At 37.4% G+C, this 20,618-nt stretch overlaps 1 protein-coding gene across 11 annotated transcripts in view; it reads right to left on the reverse strand.

The window, feature by feature from the left end:
* Nucleotides 1-6,425: 6,425 nt before the first annotated feature.
* The window catches only part of sh3bp2 (SH3-domain binding protein 2), a 109,076-nt gene continuing 94,883 nt past the window's right edge, over nt 6,426-20,618 (reverse strand). For 9 of the 11 annotated variants that reach the window (XM_041810842.1, XM_041810845.1, XM_041810843.1 and 6 more), the window contains 12 exons: nt 17,027-17,166; nt 15,754-15,856; nt 15,315-15,432; nt 14,994-15,061; nt 11,571-11,656; nt 11,411-11,488; nt 10,444-11,107; nt 10,230-10,353; nt 9,050-9,105; nt 8,714-8,789; nt 8,181-8,240; nt 6,426-8,075 (listed from right to left, as the gene is read on the reverse strand). In XM_041810842.1, the coding sequence (XP_041666776.1) occupies nt 7,938-8,075; nt 8,181-8,240; nt 8,714-8,789; nt 9,050-9,105; nt 10,230-10,353; nt 10,444-11,107; nt 11,411-11,488; nt 11,571-11,656; nt 14,994-15,061; nt 15,315-15,432; nt 15,754-15,856; nt 17,027-17,162 (1,707 nt within the window). In that variant the 5' untranslated portion in view covers nt 17,163-17,166 and the 3' untranslated portion in view covers nt 6,426-7,937. Of the gene's footprint in view, nt 8,076-8,180; nt 8,241-8,713; nt 8,790-9,049; nt 9,106-10,229; nt 10,354-10,443; nt 11,108-11,410; nt 11,489-11,570; nt 11,657-14,993; nt 15,062-15,314; nt 15,433-15,753; nt 15,857-17,026; nt 17,167-18,674; nt 18,921-20,618 lie in introns of those variants that run through there. The other 2 variants (XM_041810840.1, XM_041810839.1) reach the window with 2 other exon arrangements.

Consider the following 20,618-nt stretch of genomic DNA (forward strand, 5'->3'; position numbering starts at 1 on the left):
GCTGTAGAATTCCTATTTCCACTCTGGCAAAGGATCTGAATTTAGAAGACTCTGAAAACCAAAATTTAGCAACCACGACTCTTGTTGTTGTTATGAAACAGGTTTAAGCATGGTTTACTTTTTGATAACTAACTGACCTAATTCAACAGAGGTCCAGTCAACTGGCACTAGCAGTCTCACAATTAGTCAAATGGGGATCACCTGAGTGCAGTGAATGTGTGTCAAATCATTGTAGTATAAAGACACCTGTATTTGGAAGGTCCAGTCACTGGTTGATCAGTATTCATGGCCACCATTACACCATGAAGACCAAAGAACACTCAAAGCAACTCAGAATAAAGATCATTGAAAAGTATGAGTCAGGGGATCGAAACAAAAAAAATCCAAGGCACTGAGCATCCCCCAGAGTTCAGTTGTGTAAAAATGCCTAGATCAGGCCGTCCTCACAAACTGGGAGACCATACAAGAAGGAGACTAATGGGAGAGGTCACTAAGAGACCTATGACTACACTGAAGGAGTTACAAGCTTCAGCAGCTGAGATGGTAGAGACTCTGCATCACCTGTTGCCTGGGTTCTTCATTAGTCAAAGCTTTATGGGAGTGTGGCAAAGAGAAAGCCACTGAGAAAACTCATTAAATCTCAACAAAATGCATGTGGGAGACTTCATGGTCAAGTAGAAGAAAGTTCTTTGGTCTGATGAGACCAAAATGGTGCTTTTTGGCCATCAGACAAGGTGCTATGTTTCACCAAAACTGTACATCACCATCCCCACTGTGAAGCATGGTGATGGCAGCATCATGCTGTGGGGATGCTTCTCGGCAGCTGGCCCTGGAAGGCCTATAAAGGTAGAGGGGGGACTATTTATGCAGTCACTTCTTTTACCTTTTATATTTTTATTTAATCAACATTTATAAAATCAATAAAAAACTAAAACATCAAAGGGGGTGAATACTTTTATAGGGACTGTAGTTTCATATTTGGTGGGACATAAACCAGCCTCCAGCTGTTCTGTTACACAAATGAAATCACTTTGATAAACAGAATTGAGAGGAAATGCATGCCACTGTCACCATGCGTCTTTGGTGTTTGTTGGTTGCTCTTGAACACTCTGTGTGCTGTCTAATGCCTCTAATCAAACATGGTAGATGGATGTCACCCCCAACCATCAATAAATCAAGGTGAACAGCCACAGCACCCGATGGCTCCATTTAAACGACCCTCCCCCACTTTAATGAAACCTGTATATGTTGTGACAGTTCTTCACAACGTCAGCGACATAAGGGAGCAGAAGAAAATGGCTGTTAATGTAAAAGAGTCCAGCCTCTTCTAGAAATCTGATAGCATAGAAAAGACCACAGCGACCATATATCAATATACCACATGATAGGCAACTATAATAATACCTAGGCATACTAACTTACTCAGAGAAAGTATACCTGTCTCCTAACTGTAATTTCAATTTGAAGTTTCGTACTGTGTTAAACTACGGGTCCTGTGTGTAAACGGACCGGCTTTAATTTTGAAAGAAAATAAGGAGCCTTATAAAAATCAAAGATTATAACATGAACTTAACTATATGAAAATGAACTAGAGAAAAAGGATTGAGAAGGAAATAAGAGAACATTTAAAAGGTAAATATTTATACAGTATGACTTTTGACTTGTCCACTGAGCTATCTGTAAGGTTTTTAAGAGAAATGAGACATTAAGGAGCAGGAGGAGATCCTGAACTTCCTGAGACCTGAGCTGTGAAACCCGATCATAAAGCAGAAACATTTCAAGAAAAAAATCCCCCCAAATTCCATGAAATTCCTAAAAATTTCAAGCAAATTCCCCCTTTTGTCAGCCAAAATCCCCCCACAAAATCAACACAGCCCCAAAAACTACATGAAAATGATTGATAGCTCACCCAAACATCCAAACAAATTCCTGGAAAATCTTGTGAAATTCTTGAAAATTTCAAATGACATCACCGCCCCCCAATAATCCTAAATTTTCATGACATATCTTAAAATCTCAAAGAAACTTTTCTTAAGCGTTCCAATCAAATGTCCTGAAATGTCACACACACACACACACACACACACACACACACCCACACACACAAATCCCAGTGATATTCCCAAACATTAACAAATAAGTTTCCCAAATTTCCATGAAAATACCTGAAATTTTTGAAGCAAATTCTCCCAAATATCAAAATTTCTGCATTCCTATGAAAATGCTTCTAAATTTCAAAGTAAATTTTCCCAAATCTTTCAATAAAAGTCTCAAAAACATAAAGACTTATACCTTGATTGATGGCTCTTCATCATTTGAAGTTTGGGAAAAATTAGCTTTGAATTTCCTTTTTTTTTTTTTTTTTTTTTTTTGACATTTTTGCTGAAATTCTACAAATTTGTTCTGGTGTTTGGGGGAATTCGACTGGAAATTTTAAGACATTTTCATGGAAATTTGACAACTATATTTGTAACTTTGGGGACTTGATTTGATTACTGGGGGGATCCACTCAAATTTTTTTAAGGTATTTTCATGGAAATTTGCAAAATGTATTGTAAAGTTTGGCAAATTTTCAAGAATTTTCATGGAAATTTCGGGAAAATGTTTCCATGTTTTTGGATGGAATTTTCCATCATTTTCATTCTATTTTAGTAAATGTGTTTGTACATTTTTGGTAATTTGATTAAAAACATTTGAAGGAATTTGCTTTGAAATTTTTTGGGAATTTGCTTGAACATTTTTAGGAATTTACATGAAACTTTTTGGGATTTTTTTCTTGGAATGTTGGGGCTTCATGATAAAGTTTTACTGACATATTGGGAATATTCAAATAAATTTTAGGGTACTTTTCATGGGATAATTTAACGTTTTTTTTTTTTTTTTTCAAAATAATTTTCACAGAAGCTTTCATTGAAATTTTGGGTAACGTGTGTGGATTTTAGAAAGGAACATTTCAAAGGAACTCTGAACTTTTACTGGGATTTTTGACTATGTTTGGCCTTAACAAGTTCTTGTGATCCATCATCAACATACCAAGAAAACTGACTCCGCATACCACTCTTAATGACTGGTACCTTTTCTCGCTGACAGCTTACACGGCCAAAATTATATTTAGTGCTGTGATTTCTATAGAAGCATGACCCTCAGGGCCTCTTCAAAGACAAGGCTGAGGTTTCAAACTGATCAGGAGTGACTTTTACCAAATAATCGGTAGAAACTAAAACAAAATCTCAGGTCTCAGGGGGTTAAAACCAGAGCTAAGAGGTGTTTCACTTTGATTTTCATCTAATCATGACAGATTTGCCTCTGTGAATTCAGACCCATCGTGGCAGCAACATTTATAAGACAGAGGATCACAGACAGCCTACAGACACCAACACTTCCTCAGCTTTATCCTCATCTCAGCAGGAAGCTGCAGGGACTCACCAGTGGCTGATCTTTAATCATGCTCAGATCTGGGCCACGGTTTTGAAGATGCTTGTAGCCAAAGGCAGAGCTTCTTTATCTGTCTGTGATGGAGAACTGCTTGTCCACTCTCTTTATGATCTTTAATTTCTCCTCTAAGCCCTCAGAGAATGGAAAAGAGGCTTTGCTGTGATTAAATACCACATAATCTTGCCCAAAAGGAGCTATAATCCAGTGAAAAATGCCTATATTATTTGTGCAACATCACTGAAATCTTTATAAGTTATATAATTCACTTTAATTATTGAGAAAGCAACTGCAAACCTTAAGGCGTCTTCCTTGTGAGATGACTAAGCTGTATGGCTGTTTCTCCTCGTTCTAACTTCAGTAGTGAACTTTAAAGTCACCTGAAACAGACATGCTGCTAATAAAACACCAAAGGCAGTGAAATATATTTCTAAAAAGCACTGAAGAAGTGTCTTAAAACTGAGATCATTAAACTACTAAAGAGCCATATGGAACTCCTTGATGGTTGTTTGGCACTGCAGACAGCAACAGTCAAAGCTGCTTATTGATCAATTTATTCCTAAAAATCTTTGAATTGACATTTATAGAATTGGCTGTTGATATGAAATGATGTTCAGTGATGGTACTGATGCGGCATCTTCAGCCTAATTAACTGCACTCAACAATTAATTGGTCGTTAGGAACTAACTTGCTGAATGGATGCACTTAACTTGCCCAAAATCCAGCTCTGATGACTTAAATAAGGATAAACAGTGAGAATGGTGCTTTCTTTTCTTCATAATACAATATTTAAATTGCAGTATAACCAGCCTGCTCTTAAATATACCATTATAGATTCACAGACACAGCTGGATCCATGATATTGACAAATTAACACTAATTTCAATGATTTTAATAGATCAGGTGGTGAATTATACCACACTGTACCACTAGATGGCACCATTGCTCCATTTCACACAATATGATACTGCTACAAAGACTAAACATATATAACATAAAATGTGCAATAAAAATAGAGGAAATATGGAGGAAAGGGACACTGAAGATACTGGTGGTTCAGTCGGTCTGTTAGAGGAACATTTAGGTCAGAATCTAGTGGTAGAAAAACTGGAATATGATCAGAGCAAAGCAATAAATAAAGGCATTATTAATGAAATCATATGTTAGTTATAGCTTCCTGAGACCCTGCATGTACACACGAGGACATTACATTTTTTATTTAAAACATAGTAATAACATCTGCTTATGGATTTCTTTAGGCAATAGTCCAAACTGTCCACCAAAGTTTCAGTAGTTTGCTTGAAATTTATGAAGTGGTCATGACATAGTCATGGGAATGTTAGGGATTTGTTTGGATAACTCGAGGGACTTGTTTGGAAATTTTGAGTATTTCCATTTAAATTTTGGATATTTGTTTGTGTTTTTTGAAAAGTTTCAATGGGAAATTACTTTGAAACTTTTTGGCGTTGTCATGGAAATTTACAGTGATTTGTTTGGATGTTTGGGGGAATTTTAAAATGTTCAGGCATTTACAAGGAAATTCAGAAAAAATTATTTGTAATTTGGTGAATTTAATTTGTATTTTTTGGTGGAATTTGCAGTGAAATTTGTAGGTATTTCATTGAAATTTGGGATGAAAAATCCATGCAAATTTCCCCAAATCTGAAACAAATTTGCCTTATTTCTTCAAAATCAAAATCCCCAAAAATATATAAATACATTCCCTAAAATTACATAATCAATTAATAGACATTTATCCTGAACATCCAAACTAATTCTCTGGAATTTCCTCTTTTTAAAAAGATTGATTTGGGCTTTTTGTGCCTTTGTTGATAGAAGAGGACAGTAGATAGAGTTGGAAACAGGGATGAAAGAGTTGGCGAGAGACATATGGGAAAGAGCCATAAGGCCAGATAGGAACCTGGGCTGCCCGCATACATGGGGCGCACTTTAACCACTAGGCCATCTGCACCCAATACCCTGGACTCTCCAGGATATGTTTGAAATTTTTCAAAGGACCCATTCAAAAATTCCCACCAAATTCCAAAACATTAATAAAAAAAAAAAAAAAAAACTCAAAATTTCAATCAAAACAAACACTCCAGTCAAATTTCCACAAGATCCATGAAAAAACTTAAAATATACCTGGTAAATGCAAATTCCCAAGCATAAACAAAAAAAAAAACAAAAACAAAATCCAAAATTTCCATTAAATTACTGAAAGTTTCAAGGCAAAATTCCTCAAATATTCAGACAAATTTTCTTAGAATTTCCATGGTGTTTTTTTAAATTATAATGATACCCCCCTAAAATTCCCTATACATTTTTTTTTCTTAAATTCTTAAATTCCCATCAAAATATCAATACCATGAAAAACAACTTCTCCAATTTAACCCAAGCATCTAAAAATATTTTTTTTCCATATTCCCATGAAAATAACTAAAATAGCAAATTTTCCCTAAGAGCTTCCAGTGAAAATCACTGGAATTACACACAAATTTCCCCAAAATTCCTTGACAACACCTGAAAATCCCAGCAAATTTCCCCCAAAATCCAAACCAATTCTCTAAAAATTTCAGTAAATTCTTGAAAATTCTCCCAACATTCAAGCAAATTACTTAAACTTCAACAGACATTTTGGACAACTATCCACATTTTCCAGTCATTTTGGGTCTCACCCCTGAGAAGTATCCAATATTACCGGAAAAAAAAAGTAGCACTAAAACTAATAAACACTAAAACTAAGCACTGCTCGTGCATTAAAAAGTGCACAAACTCTAACAAACCTGCAATAATAACTAATTAAAACATAAACCATAGTTGAAAACAAGAGGTGAAGACATAATAAAAATTAAAACTTAAGAAAAATCCCAAACTGTTGTAACTACCAGATGGTAGTTCTACTTTTGGCGTGACACTGCTCAGGAATCTGCAACCTCAAAGTTTAGAAAAGACAAAAGGAGTCAGAATACATTATTTCTATATCCTTTACATTTATTCATATAAAACATATGTACATTTTTACATGCATGTTTTTACAGTACATACAACATTTACATATAAATATGGAGTTATTTACAGCATTGAAAACAGAAATTAGCACAGACTTTGTTTACAGGATGTCAAATACTTTGCCATTTAATACAAAGAAATGTGTCATATGTTGCATAAATAAGTCAGGTTTGTGGAGGCTAGTGAGATTTTTAAACTTCATTTTTTAAAGGAAAAGGCCACTTTGAGCTTCTGCTTAATAATACAGGTCTAATAGAGCATCCATCCACTGCTCTGTTAAGATCATGAGAGGCTGTGCTTAACCAGTTTGGGCTTCTGCCTCTTGACATGAAAGACTTGAGTTTTTTCCCCTTAATGAGTCGTTGAATACAGTACATGAGGCGTAGCTGCAGTCCTGTCATGTCATGTCTCTAAAACTTGTGGTCGTACTTCTGCTTGGATTTGCTCTTTTTGTTTTATTTGACCTGGAAGTAGTCACATTTCTATCTCCTTTTTAAAGTATTTGGTTTGTTTGACTTCCTTTACTTTTATTGTAGGGACAGGACAGCAGATAGAGTCAGAAATGTGTTAAAGAGAGTGGGAAATGATATGGAGGAAAGGAGTCAAAGGCCTGAATCAAACCAGGGCTGAGGACAGTAGCCTTTGCATATAAGGTACTGGCATAAACACTAGGCTACAGGTTCCCTTGATTTGACCAAAACCAATTCAGTGCTATATTTTCTGCAGAAACAGGACCTGCAGGAGATTTGTGGACACCTCTTTTTGGTAAAAAGTACTTCCTGTTCAAAGACAAGCCTGAGCTTTTACATCGATCAGGTTCTACTAATCTCAAATAAGTGGAGGAAATTTAACATTCATTCTAAACAAAAACTCAGGTCTCAGGAGGATAAACAATAGATGACTAGTATTATTCTGCTACAGTTATAGGCTATGTTTTTTGCAGTTTAAAGATGCTAATTACATCTCTAGCTTACCTAACTGTCAATTGTGACTCTACATTTTGTTTTCCACGTTTGCTTGTTTGAACACATTTTTTAGTTTGGATTAAATTGTTCGCTAAAAAAACATGAATGTATGCAGATAAAGGCAAATCTCAGGCCTGTAAAGAAAGTTTGTTGGATTTTGAGAAGATTGTCTTTTCTTATAAATTAACCAGTTCTTTAATAGTTGGTGTATATGTACAGAAAGTCTAATTTCTAGTCAACAAATGAGGATTAGGATGGCTCACTGTGTTCAGAGAAGTTCTAGTTTGTTTAAATAAAGTTGAAGAATTTCCATTAATCGTTGATTTCATATGTGAAGTTGCCAGTCATAAATGTAGCATATTCTTGTTTGCTGTTGGGTTTCATGGTGAAATCTGATGCAGAAAGGTGTCAGGTTGTTTTCTTCTTCATTCAATAAAGAGTGTACTATTGGAGGATGCTGCAGAGACTGATTTGAACTCTCTGTTCTTCTTTACTTCTAGTTGTATTTGCATGAGTTCACTGTGTTGATCAGGAGCTCTGCATCCCTGTGTAGGGCTTCTGCAGGCAGAGCGAGCCGTGGTGAGGAAGAGGATGGCTGTAGTAGTGTTCGATCAGAGCTGACAGATTGGGGAAGGTCACTTCACTGTCCACGAATATAAGTCCCCCCTAACATAAGAAAAAAACAGAAGAGAGTTTAGTGTCTTTTTCAAGCCTCATTTCTCCACTTTGATAATAATACAGTGATAATGAGAGACAGAAAAAGCTTCTTACTTCTTCAAAAAGACGATAATTTCTGGCTTTGGCTATACCGGAATCCCACACCACCAGCACCTGGACAACACAAGACAATGATATCAGATATAAAGATACAAAAACAGATAAAGAAATCAATGCATAGGGGAAAACATTAACTCTCAATCTATTTGGATCTTTTAAAGAGAGTAAATTCACATCTGAAACTAAAACTACCGGCTTGTAGTAAAATGCCTCTGTCATTTTCCAATTGCCCCAAGTAAAGGAGTTTAGGTATCTCTGGGTCATGAGTGAGGGGAGAGTAGACTGTAAGTTTAACAGGCAGACTGATGCTGCATCAGACTGTAATGGACCTTAATGAGGAAGAGGAAAGTGAGCAGGTGCCCTAATATTTGAAAAAGATTCAAAGATCCACTTTTCACAAACATGATGATGAGCCCTCTAGGATGCCCACTAAATGGACAAATTTTAACAAGTGCCCTCAAAGTGGACAAAAATCTCTTTGGTGCATTGTGAATGAAATTATGATCAATCAGGCTTTGATTTCTCACCTTTGATGTTTTTGTTCCTGAGTTTCGGATGCAGTACAGACCGTCCTGTGGAGGAGTCGGGCCATCTTTGAATAACCTGCAAGTTAGAAAAGAGAGACACATTAGCATGGTTGAGATCAGTGTTGTATTTCTGATCACTTATCAACTGCTGAGAATTTCTGCAGCACAGAAGGGCAAGAGTCTATTCAGCAGTTGTTTATTTCTCTGTGGTTTAATAGAAGATTGAAACTAGTGTTCATGCAACACATGGCAACTGTAATTGCATTTTGACACACTAGAGAGCAGCACAGCTTAAAGGAATACTGTAGTTACAGTGGTAAAATTGAAGTGTCATACTTTTCTGCAAAGCTGGTTTCAGTCGTGTCGATGAACACCGAGTCCGGCAGCTGCACCTGCAGAGAGAAACACACGTTTAAACACAGTCTATGACACCTTTAGTTCACTGGCACAAACAGGGAACATTCAGGATGTCAGAGAGAGAAAGGGAATGCCAATTTATAAAGATCAGTTTAGAAAATTCCTGTTTGTAAGACTTGAAGTGAAACTTCAGAGTTAAACGAGATAATCATGCTGATTATGGGTCAGATTTCTCCCTTCTGATCACAGTCAGCAAAAGCTGGATTAGTTCTCAAGACTATCTAGATACATTTCCTCTAGTGTGAGGTGTGTTAAAAGTAATTTTCCCTCCCTGATCTTATCAGAAGATGATCGAGGCTACCCTAAATTAAATCAGAAACCTCTAGTGCTGAAAACTTAAACTGATGTGTAAATGTAAAAAAGTACAGTTTCTCAAGTGTCCACTAGAGGCCAAATTAAAAGAAATATGCCCATCCCATGTTAAAATATCTTTTTTTTTTACAGCAGAAATTAAACATGTTTATAGCCTTAATCAAAAAAATGTTTTTTGGAATTGTTCATTTTTTTATGGGAACACACTGTATATTGGGTAAATTATCTATAACTTGTCAAATTTGGTTTTTAAAGGATATAAACTATGAATAGTTAGGGATGTGGATGATATGACTCAGAGCCAACATAATGTAACTGTTTATGAGAGAAAGGCTTTAGGGTAGCTCTTTTTCTAAGATCCATTCTCTTAGAAATGGCTTCCAATCTAATCAAATCCAAAGATTAAGACAAATCAAATAAATAGAGGATTAAAAAAAAGGATTTTTAACTATTATTTTGACTGTATTAATGCTAACAAAATATATTTTGGGGGTACATTTTATTCAAATACAATTTAGACATTTTAAAATCAGAACCCATTTTCCAATGAAAGGAAACTGCATCTTTTTTTCCTAGTTTCAAGGCATGCAAAACCTTCTCAAGATCATTAACGATAAAAAAGTATTAAATATTAGATAAAAGCAGAAGATGGAATTTATTGTCTGTCCATGTTAAATATTTTGCTATCATACTCCCCAGATTTTTTGCAGGGGGTTTAAGAAAGGGTCAATGAAAATGCTAAAGGTCTCTTTGTGAAGGTTAATATCACAACATCAGCCTCTCTTACATTCACATAGTCTTCTTCAGAGTCGTCTCCTTTGCTGCTTTTAGACGAGTCCCGTTTCTTCCTGCTCTCTGTGGACGTTTCCTCTCCCAGTGATCGGAAACTCTGCCCATCTGGAGACGCTCTTCTGGAGGAAAAATAGCCTCAGTGAGCTTTTAAAAGGACACTTTTGTATCAAATTTATCTGTGATGAATGTTGTGTTTGAGTAAAACTTACTGAATGGGTGTTCCTGGTGGCTTGGACTTCACTGCAGGCACGGGCGGTTTGAATGGTGGTGGAGAGGGTTTGGGTAGTGCCGGCTTATTGAGAAGTCCAGGTTTAAGATGGGGAGACCGTTGAGGATTACTGGAGGATGTCAAAGACTCTGACACCACCGGTTTGAGGGTGGGAATTGTGGGTTTTGCTACATGCAGAGGCTGTATGCTCTGCTTGTTGCGGTTTATGCTTGACATCCCTTGATGGTTATTGTTTTGTGATTGGCTCGCTCCAGTAAAATGGGAGCTATGGGCGGGACCATTTTCAACCACTGATGGAGGCCCCCAGTCTTTCTTGTCAGTCCCGGGCCCCCCCATTTGGACGATCTTGCTTTGAAGAGTTTTCTTTGTGTTTAAAGGAGGAAGTGGTGGCGAGGGAGAAGTAGGTTTCTGAAGGTGGGGGGCAAAGGGCAGAGGGGGAGGTGGGCCTTTGTTGAGGTCCTTCAGGACGGGAGTAGGTGGGAGAGAGGGGGGAGGCTTTTTGGGGAACGGGATGGTTGGGATTGTGTGTAGCGGTGGGATTGGAGGAGGCTCTCTTTTGTGGAAAAGTGGACTGGAGTCTTGACGGAGGTTGGAGGAGGGCACTGGAGGTGGAGGGTAGGAGGGGGGAGGTCCTGGGAGTCGACCTGAAGACATATTGATAATACTAGATTAGCTATGCTAACATTGACATAAATAATTGAAATAAAAGCAAGAAAGTGGAACTTTTGTAGTTCCCCCTCATTTAAAAAAAACTTGTTCTTAATGCACAGGAGTTGAATTGGTGTATTTGCCAAACAGTAAACCAACGTCTTGGTTTTACAGACAAACTTTACGAAGAAACGAAGAAAAGCGGTTAAAAGTTGATTCCCTAGATTATGTTGCAAGCGACCTTTTCTCCCACCAAACACAAACAAGTGGCCATGCTGTCTGTATGTTGGTAAAGTTACCTGTAGATGTTGGTGAACAACTGCCGTCGGGTTTTAAATAATCCTCTTCATCATCATCCTCATCCTCTTCAACATAATCTACAGATAGAAACAGACACCACAGTTAACATGAATGAAGTTTTAGTGATATGTGTTAATGCTTCTGATTAAGGTTTCTCACCATGATCTGTGTTGTCTACAGGATGTTTGATAACCATTGGCCTCTCGATTGTGCCATAAAAACTGTCAGCATCTGAATCTGAGTCACTAAAGCAACAAAGAAAACTTTGTTTTAATGCAAAGTTCTCAGGAAAACAGTGAAACATTAAAAAGCTTAGCCATTTTTAAACAGTCAGATAGAACATAAACAACATCAGAAATGTCGAAACTGAGACATTTTACCATTTCATCAAAAATATTTTTTAAAAATCATTAGCATCCAATATCGACCTTTTGCTTATCCCTTTCATACAGAGATTTCTGCAGATTCTCTTAATGATTAATTAAATTATGTATTGAAGATGGTGGGATATTCAAAGTTTTTATGAAGAAAGATTTTTCCACAATTTTAGCTGCATTTTTTGCTTATTGCTTAACCATTTCCCATATCATGGTGGGAAATTCATATTACTGACACGTTGCTAGTTAACCTAATTAGTTGCAAAATGCTCCTACGAGCTACAGCTGTTTTTTGATTAGTATCACTTATCTTCCATCCTTTTGCTCACCCATCCCTACTTTTTTTAGATGTGTTGCTGCCATCAAATGCACAAATAGCTAATATTTTTCATGAAATGGTGAAATGTCTTGGTTTTAACATTTGATTCGCTGTTTTTGTGCTATTAAGAATAAAATATGAGATACTGCAAATCAATGCATTCTGTTGTTTTATAAATTTTACTCAACAACGCAACTTTTTAGGACTTAGGTTGTAACTGAGATCAAATTTATCTCCCTCTTTTGGTTATTTCTGCACAGTAGCTACATTTTAAATGCAATTTGTCATTCAAGCAAACACAATAATATCCAGATAAAACTCAAGATTTCAGGTTGTTGGTCTGGTTGGACATGTTTTTAGTGCACAGACAGGACCTGAATAAATTATCGTGCAAACAATTTAATCATTAAGGGACATCGATTCCAGAGGAACACATAAAATTGCAATTTGATTATACAGCGTAATAAAACAAGGCCGTCAGCTCTCCACAGCAGCTGTTACTGCTACGTGCAGTGATGGATTACAGTGGTCATGGACCCCTGGGCAATTCTACTTGTGGGGCAAACCTCAAATGTGATGTTCCAACAAGAAAAAGCAACTTTGTGCACTGAAATCATGCTAGGTGCATAACTTGGCAGCTTACACTAGGAGCTGCTTTTAATTTAAATGGCAGTGCTGCATGGAAAAAGCCATTTAAATAGCTTTTACAGAATGGTAAAAGCTTTCAGACATTTTGCAACTTTGTAAGAGCTGATGTTGTTTGATAATAAAACTAACTTTATAAAAATGGTGATGGGATACAAGCTGCTAATTTGGTAGGGTAAAGATTGCCCATTGTATCTAACCAGTTGGTTGCTTCTTATGGACTAATATATGTCAGCAGGTTGTTTACAGTCCTGGTGACTTGCAAATGTCAGATGTGGGTCAGAAAGTGAGGAACAGCAATTAGGAATGGATGGGAACAGAATAAAGGACACAAAGTTGGTACATTAAAGCTGTAGGTGGACCTGTACGCTGGAATCACCATCAGAAAATTTCAACATACATTGACTATGTTCCCAACAATTAACAAAAAGCGACTTTTCCCACAGGTTGTGATTGATAAAACAACTGACTTAGTCTCACAGACCTCCTGTTAGCCAGATAAAGGGAGCACTGAGCTAAGAGGCTAGTTGTACCCCTTTAAGAACTAATCCCAGTCATTTTGTCATTAACATGTTTTAAATAATAACTGGGATTTATTAAACAGTTCTAAACCTTGTAGGGTAAACAATCAAGTAATGATGTGCTATTCACGAATGAGCCTGTTCTACGAAAATTCTCTTTACTGTGAACCACAGTAGCTAACTCCCATTTCAGTGCCAATTTTCCCTCAATTTTTTATTTAATCCACAATGTAAAGCCAAACTGGTACCAGGTGAAAGCTGTTTAGGAGCCAAATGACCAGCTGTTGCTACTGAGCTGAGCCAAATGAATCAAAACTATCAGCTGAAGAAACACCTGGCAATATCAGGGTTTAATGTGAAAAACTGTGACTAGCTGAACTGAACTAAACTGGCTCGCTTAGTATAAATGGACCATATATGAGTGTTGTCTGACATTGCTCAGGCTTTTAATCCATGCCTGCTGCCATTTCTCTGTGAGCTTTTTTAACCATTTTTTTGCTTGAATGTCGCACAACTTACTGGGACTCAAAAGCAGCGCAATATTGTTTCCTCCCCTCATTCTGAACAGTTGGCAGAGTCATGAAATGGCACAAAAAGTTGGCATTTTGTGTTTCTGTATGCAGAAATCACTTCCTGCCCCCCATCTGGAAGTGAAATCGTCTGCAAACATCATTTTCCCCCTCTGTGGTACCTTTGAAGTATTAATTCTCTGGCCTTTTCACACATAGGGCCCTTAGGCTGTAGCCTTGGCTAGTGTGTGCATTAAACCACCCCAGGCTAAGAGATAGTTTGTCTGCAAGCTAGCTAAACAAGCTGAACTTGATCTTTATGATTTTACAACCAGTTAATCAATTAAAATTAAAATCAGGAACTCTGTTTTATTTATATTCCCCCAATTTTTATCATCATACTATCTACAGCAGTCCAGTTTGCCTTAAAGATAACATTTAGTCCAATCCTGAGAGGTCTGAACCTCTTTAGCCTGTGGGGCTAAAAATGAAATCATCTGTCTTTCGTTAGGTAAAAGTTTGCAGTCTATTTCCTAAATCACAGCAGCTCCTTTGTTACTGATAGGCTGTTACTACAAAATGTAAAATAGTGGTTCTCATAGCCTTCAAAAAGCAAGTCAGTGAGAGGTAATTTTCTTAATCAAAACTTCAATATTGCATGCAAGAATAGGGCTTTAGAAACATGGCTTTAGTTATTGCTTAAGCAAACAAATCTTTAAAAACAGGCTTCCTGATTAATGAAGTCCCTATAATGAAAAGCAGTTAAATGAGCTGCTGATGTCCCCTCCCTTAATGACAGAACGTGATCAGAATAAAACCTCACTATCTACTAGCTCTCTGATCAAAAGCAAGAGGCCGTTTTGATTGCCTACATAAATTATAAATCAGTCTGCAGAATGAGTTTCTGGTGGTGAGAAAACTTTTAAGTGGAGAAAAGTTGCACCAGACTGTCACAACCTGAAATAATGAGTTTGAAAAGTTTTCGATCAAACTTTTAAGGTGACCGAGGTCACAGTGAAGAAAGAGACCCATTATTACAGCGCAGTAGATAAAACAATGAAGTTTTGGCCTATTTTATGATGAAATCTTTTAATTTTGTTCCATAATAAATCATTTTGTATATTTCAGCTTCTAATAATTTACCTTTGTCTAATTATTTTCACAAATTCTAATAAACACAGGAAAATGAGGTTGTGTTTTGCTGCTGTTACCTTGAAAAGTGACACTCTTTTCTGTCGTTATAATAATCTATTTCCCTCCGAAGATATCGCATCCATTTCTGTAAAAGCAATAAAAAAAAGTTAATTATTCTTGTAATAAAAACATTACTGGAATACTTTATGTCCATCAGGTCCTTATGAAAGGGTCTAACGACCATAAAAGGTATTGTGGTGAAGCTGGTCAGAGGTTATATGGTTATGATGATTCTTAATGTCAAACTGAACTTTGTGAGTGATTAAAACCATATACATGTTTAAATGCACAAACGTCTGTGAGCATGTTTGTATAACACGTGTGGTTGTTCTTCTCACCCTCCTCTCGTCTTCACTGGCTGCAGAGAAAAACCACGTCCTGTGTTTCTTACTGAAGTGGACGATCTTAAAAGGAAACACGTTGCTGGACGTCGTCTCCTCAGCTGCTCTCATCACTCTGTGGGGTATGAGAAGCGTTGCATTTAGAAATGTTTCAACCATGAGGTGAAATATGTAAATTTTTGCAGCTGTGGGAGGTGTATAGAGCTGCTGTCACCCTGCAAATTCTAACATGTACAGTAGTTAAATATAATTTGTGGGAAAGTAGGTTAATGAGAGACAAACTTCTATATGCCTAGGATAAAAGTGAAATAAAAAGCAGCACTTTTGAGTGAGTTGCATGAATTTATTTCATGAAACTATGGGACCATAAAATCAATAAAATATAATGTTATGAGTGCTCTTGAGCAATAGTAGAGAGTTGAGTTGCTTCACTGACCTGTTGTAGCCATTGAGAGAGAATGCCCCCTGTGGTGCAGGAGAGGTACTACTTTTAAAGTAGTAGACACAGCCTTTGTGGATGATGGTGTACCTCAGTGGCCCTGCAAACATGCCAGAGACATTTAATCATTAACAATGACACCAAACATGGACATACCACGAAAAGCTGAGTCAGACTACTTAAAAATAGCAAAATATTAGTGCGATTGAGTGGTCCTAATTGATTTTTAAATGTCAGGCCCAAATATGACAATCAAAACTAGAAACACTTGCACTCTGACATAATAAACAATTCTTCCAAGACGACCAATGTCCATGATTCAACAAGAACGGCAAGTCTGAATTTTTCTTGCATCTTCCATCTAGTTTGACACCCTAATCTGACATCGACAACCTGCCCTCTTTAAGATTGTTTCCATTGAGTGGCCCAGTTCAATTTTTGCACAGCACAACACCTGTTTATTTTTTCTTCAATTTTCAAAAGCGTAGTGCCTTGAATTGCCCCCTTGGGTTACAATGTTACCACCAACTGAGGGTTTAACTCACACATAACTCTGGTTATGAATAGCTGCTAAAAAAATAAGAATTATGTTATTGATTAACAAGTGATAAGAGTTGTCCATAATCACTTCCTGCTCCATGGAGGGACCTTGCCACTGTCTGGATGAAAACAAGCCCTGAGACAGAATGATGACAAATAAGAAAGCAGCAGTAGCAACATGATTAATTGCTATTGTGTTGCATTTATTTACTTCAAACATTTCAAAAAGTCATAATTTATGACATGCTTTTATCCTCAAAAGCAAAGGAGTGTAAAAGAAAAGTTTTTAGGCTCTGGACTGAATCTAGAGAAGTGTAAAGTGAGCAGATGTTGGACTGGTTTTGTGTAGATGCTAAGATCCAATTCACATCTAGTACAAAATGTCAGTTTATAGCATCTCTGGTCAGAAGATGGTGTTTTTTGAGTCTTAACAGACCCTCATAGACATCTTCAACTTCATTTTTCATTGTTACGACACCAATCCTTGATGTGAAAGTCCTAAAGTCCTGAAGACAGTTTTGTTCTTTAGTCTGACATTGTGCCACTGCAAATGCCAAGAAATAGTGTAATCTGACTCAACCATTGGTGGATGATCTTGAAAATTACTGAGAATATTGATTCTTAACCTGATGAAAATTTAAAGGTTACTAAATCATTGAAGATATCATGAAGTTTATGATATATTGGTATGTATTGCCCATTAAATTGAGTTTTTCTGTTAGAAACTCACATTTCATGAGGCTGAACTGGCTGCCTCCTTTCTTGTGGAGATATCCTGCGTTTGAAACTCCTCCTGGCATGGTCAGGAGGTTCTGAGCCCCGATGGCTCGCATCGGCACTGGCCAGCACATCTCTGGAGACGACATGGTTCTGTTTGACAGAAAGAGAGAATTGTTTACAGATTTGCATAACAACACATTAACCAGTTAATTCCTTCTGTAGAAAATGTCCAGAGTCCTGTTAAAAAAAAAAAAGTTTGCCTCCAGAGGGGATATAAACCAGGCTCTTCAACCAACATGAGCTGTCACACGAAGAATTTTCAGTTGATGCCAGATGCTCAGCCCTCTAAGTATATGTATATTCAGGGAAAAGCCATCGTAGGATACTACCTTCATTTCAATAATGAGAGAAGTTCATAGAAATGTTACAAGCTTGAAAGTACGCAGAGTCATGTTTTTATAAAAAATCACATTTGGATCTAGTAGGTCAACTCAAATTTTACAGTTTAAGTCTATGTTCTCATTTCTTCTCATAATGTGACTACTGCCACATGCTTAAGCTTCTACAATCATGCATATACACATTAATCATCCTATAAGACAAACCAATTATCACAAAGATAAATCAAATGTCATTATTTATGGAGAAAGTTAGTCTTCACCCAAGAACCAGTAAGAAAATGTAAGAAATCATCTGGTTTGACCAGTGACCTGAAATTGAACAAAGTTGCTATGACAGGAGGAGTCCCTCAGGGCTTGAGTCCTGGGCCACTATCAATAATCTTGTACTTTTTCCCCTTGAAATCATGTCAAAATATAGCAGACAGCAACAATACGCAGATGAGACTCTGATATACTATGCATTTTCATACAGGGACTTTGGACCCATGGGATCACTCCATGAATCCATCCATCTAATTTCTATACTGTTTATCATAGGGTAATGGGAGGCTGGAGTAGATCCGTACCCTGGATTGGTCACCAGTTATCACAATCCCCATTCATTTTAATGTACAACAGTTGGACATACCATCCCGGTGTTGAAATTTGATATGTGACCATGTCAAATGGTGACTTTCAGCAGAAAGGTTTGTAGGTACAGCAGCTGTAATAATACCCTTAGGTTTCATTACGTTTTCAAAATATACTAATGCGATTGTATTTAGTTAATAAACAAACACTGATGCAGCCAAGGATGCACTCACGCACTTGAGTTTTAGATTTCAGACTAGCATCCCCATCAAAGTAAAGCTCTTTGCAAAAAAGGTTTTCTGTTCAGCTCCTTGAATTAGAAGCGAAGTCAGGTAAAGCTACTAAAGTGCAGAGAGGTAAATCAAATGAAAATTATTTTTGAACTTTTTGCCTCAGAGTTTGAGAGAGGACTATTGTTTTTGTACATGTTGCACCAAACAAACCAGGTGAAATAAATCTGATGATAAAAATGACTTGAAACTTATGCCACTTTCATATCCAAGTTAGTTCCCTTTTTCTTGTTATTTCTGATACTACGCTTCTTTGTTCATGTAAATGAAGATCATTCATTATTTATCAGCTTTTATTATTTACCATGAGGGTTAGCTATATTGTGCTCAAATAAATAAAAAATGAAGCTCCTATGTGTTTGCTCTTTAGTAAGTCAATGGTTCATGTGCTGCCTACCTCCTGTTGAGTTTCTTGTTGATGCTCTGAAAAACTGCATTCTCCCTCAGCAGGCTAACTGTGGAGGCTAACACTGTGGATGCTAACACTGGCAGTAGATCCATTACAGAAGAGTCGAATCGACAGCTGACCGGATTCAGATTGGCTCTCTTCTGTCCTCCCTTGCTGGCTTTGCTGTCTCGTCTCATCAGATCAGAAGAGAGAGGGATTTGTCTGCTGGGTTTTCAGCCTCTGCTTTGAATACCCTCTCTGATGCCCTCTCTTTTTTCATCTCTCTCTCTCTCTCTCTGGCTGCTCTTTGTTGATTTCTATCTCTCTTGCCCTCCCTCCCAAATAAACACCCAAATGAAGATAGTGGACTTCCACACACATACATTCGTTTCAGACGGGAAACATGTAATATCCTGACTCCTTCTGCTGGACTTCATGTCACTGATATTTGTGAGTTAGAGTGAGAAGAAGTCAAACTAAACATGCCAGTAAAGTGCTTCATCATCTGATGTGTTTATGTGTAACTTCCAGTCTATCAGCAGCATCTACTGACCTCGGAGGGAGAAAAAGGGAGGGTTTGTGTGTAGTTTTGTGTTTGTGTCTGTGAATGCGAGTGCACGATTAGTCCAGGAATGAAGAACTCCATATTTTCCAGGGCCTCTTACGAAAATCCGCTCCCTTTCTCTGAGATAACAACCTGCTAGGATGGCTGTTTGACTACTCACTTTACTAAAATAAATCAGCCTTCTCCATACCTTATTAGAGTGTAAAGTGACCGTGAGAAGAAGTAGCTGCCATGGTTGTTCTGGGATATATCTGTAGGACGTGGCACGCTGTTGATTCCATACATCAGGGTCAGTCTACTTCAAGCCAACTGTTGCTAGAAGTCTCACAATTAGTGAAATGGGGATCACCTGAGTGCAGTGAATGTGTCTCAAGTGATTGTAGTATGAAATTATTTGTGTCTGGAAGGTCCAGTAACTGGTTCATCAGTATTTCTGGCTACCATTACACCATGAAGACAAAAGAACACTCCAAAAAACTCAGGCAAAAGATTATTGGAAATAAAAAGTCTGGGGATAGATACAAAAAACTCCAAGGCACTGAACATCCCCTGGAGTTTGGTTACATTCATCAAGAGATGGAAGGAATATGGCACATGTGTAGCCTAGATTATAGCCTAGAAATCAGCCTAGATTAGGCTGTCCTCACAAACTGAGTGATCGTACAAGAGAGAGGCCACCAAGACACCTATGACTACTTGGAAGGAGTTACAAGTTTTAAAAGCTGAGATGGGAGAGACTCGGCATACAACTGTTGCCTGGGTTCTTCACCACTCAAAGCTTTATGGGAGGTTGGAAAAGAGAAAACCACTGTTGAAGTAAACTCAACTCGGTTCGCCAAAAGGCACGTTGGAGACTCCATGGTCAAGTAGAAGATAGTCCTTGGTCTGATGAAACCAAAATGGTGCTTTCTGACCATCAGACTAGACGCCATGTTTGGCAGGAACCAAACACTGCGCATCACCACAAACACACCATCCCCCATGTGAAGTACTGTGGTGGCAGCATCATGCTGTGGGGATGCTTCTCGGTAGCCGGCCCTGGAAGGCTTGTAAAGGTATAGGGGAAAATGAATGCTACAAAACGTTGGATAATCCTGGAGGCTGTGACTGCAGCCAAAAGTGTATCTACTAAATACTGACTTGAAGGGGGTGAATATTTATGCAGTCACTTACTTCATATTGCATATTTTTATTTAATTGACATTTATCTGTAGAAATCAGTTTTCACTTTGACATTAAAATGTTTTTTTTTTCTAAATAATTTTTTTTTTCAAAAAAGGCAAATTAATTTGACCATGATTGATTTATAAAATCAATAAAAGGGTAAAACATCCTAAGGGCTGAATACTTTTTATAGGCACTGTACGAGTGTTTCACAGGCTTTTACT

This window comes from Cheilinus undulatus, linkage group 17 (assembly GCF_018320785.1).
Source record: "Cheilinus undulatus linkage group 17, ASM1832078v1, whole genome shotgun sequence".
Classification (NCBI taxonomy): domain Eukaryota; kingdom Metazoa; phylum Chordata; class Actinopteri; order Labriformes; family Labridae; genus Cheilinus; species Cheilinus undulatus.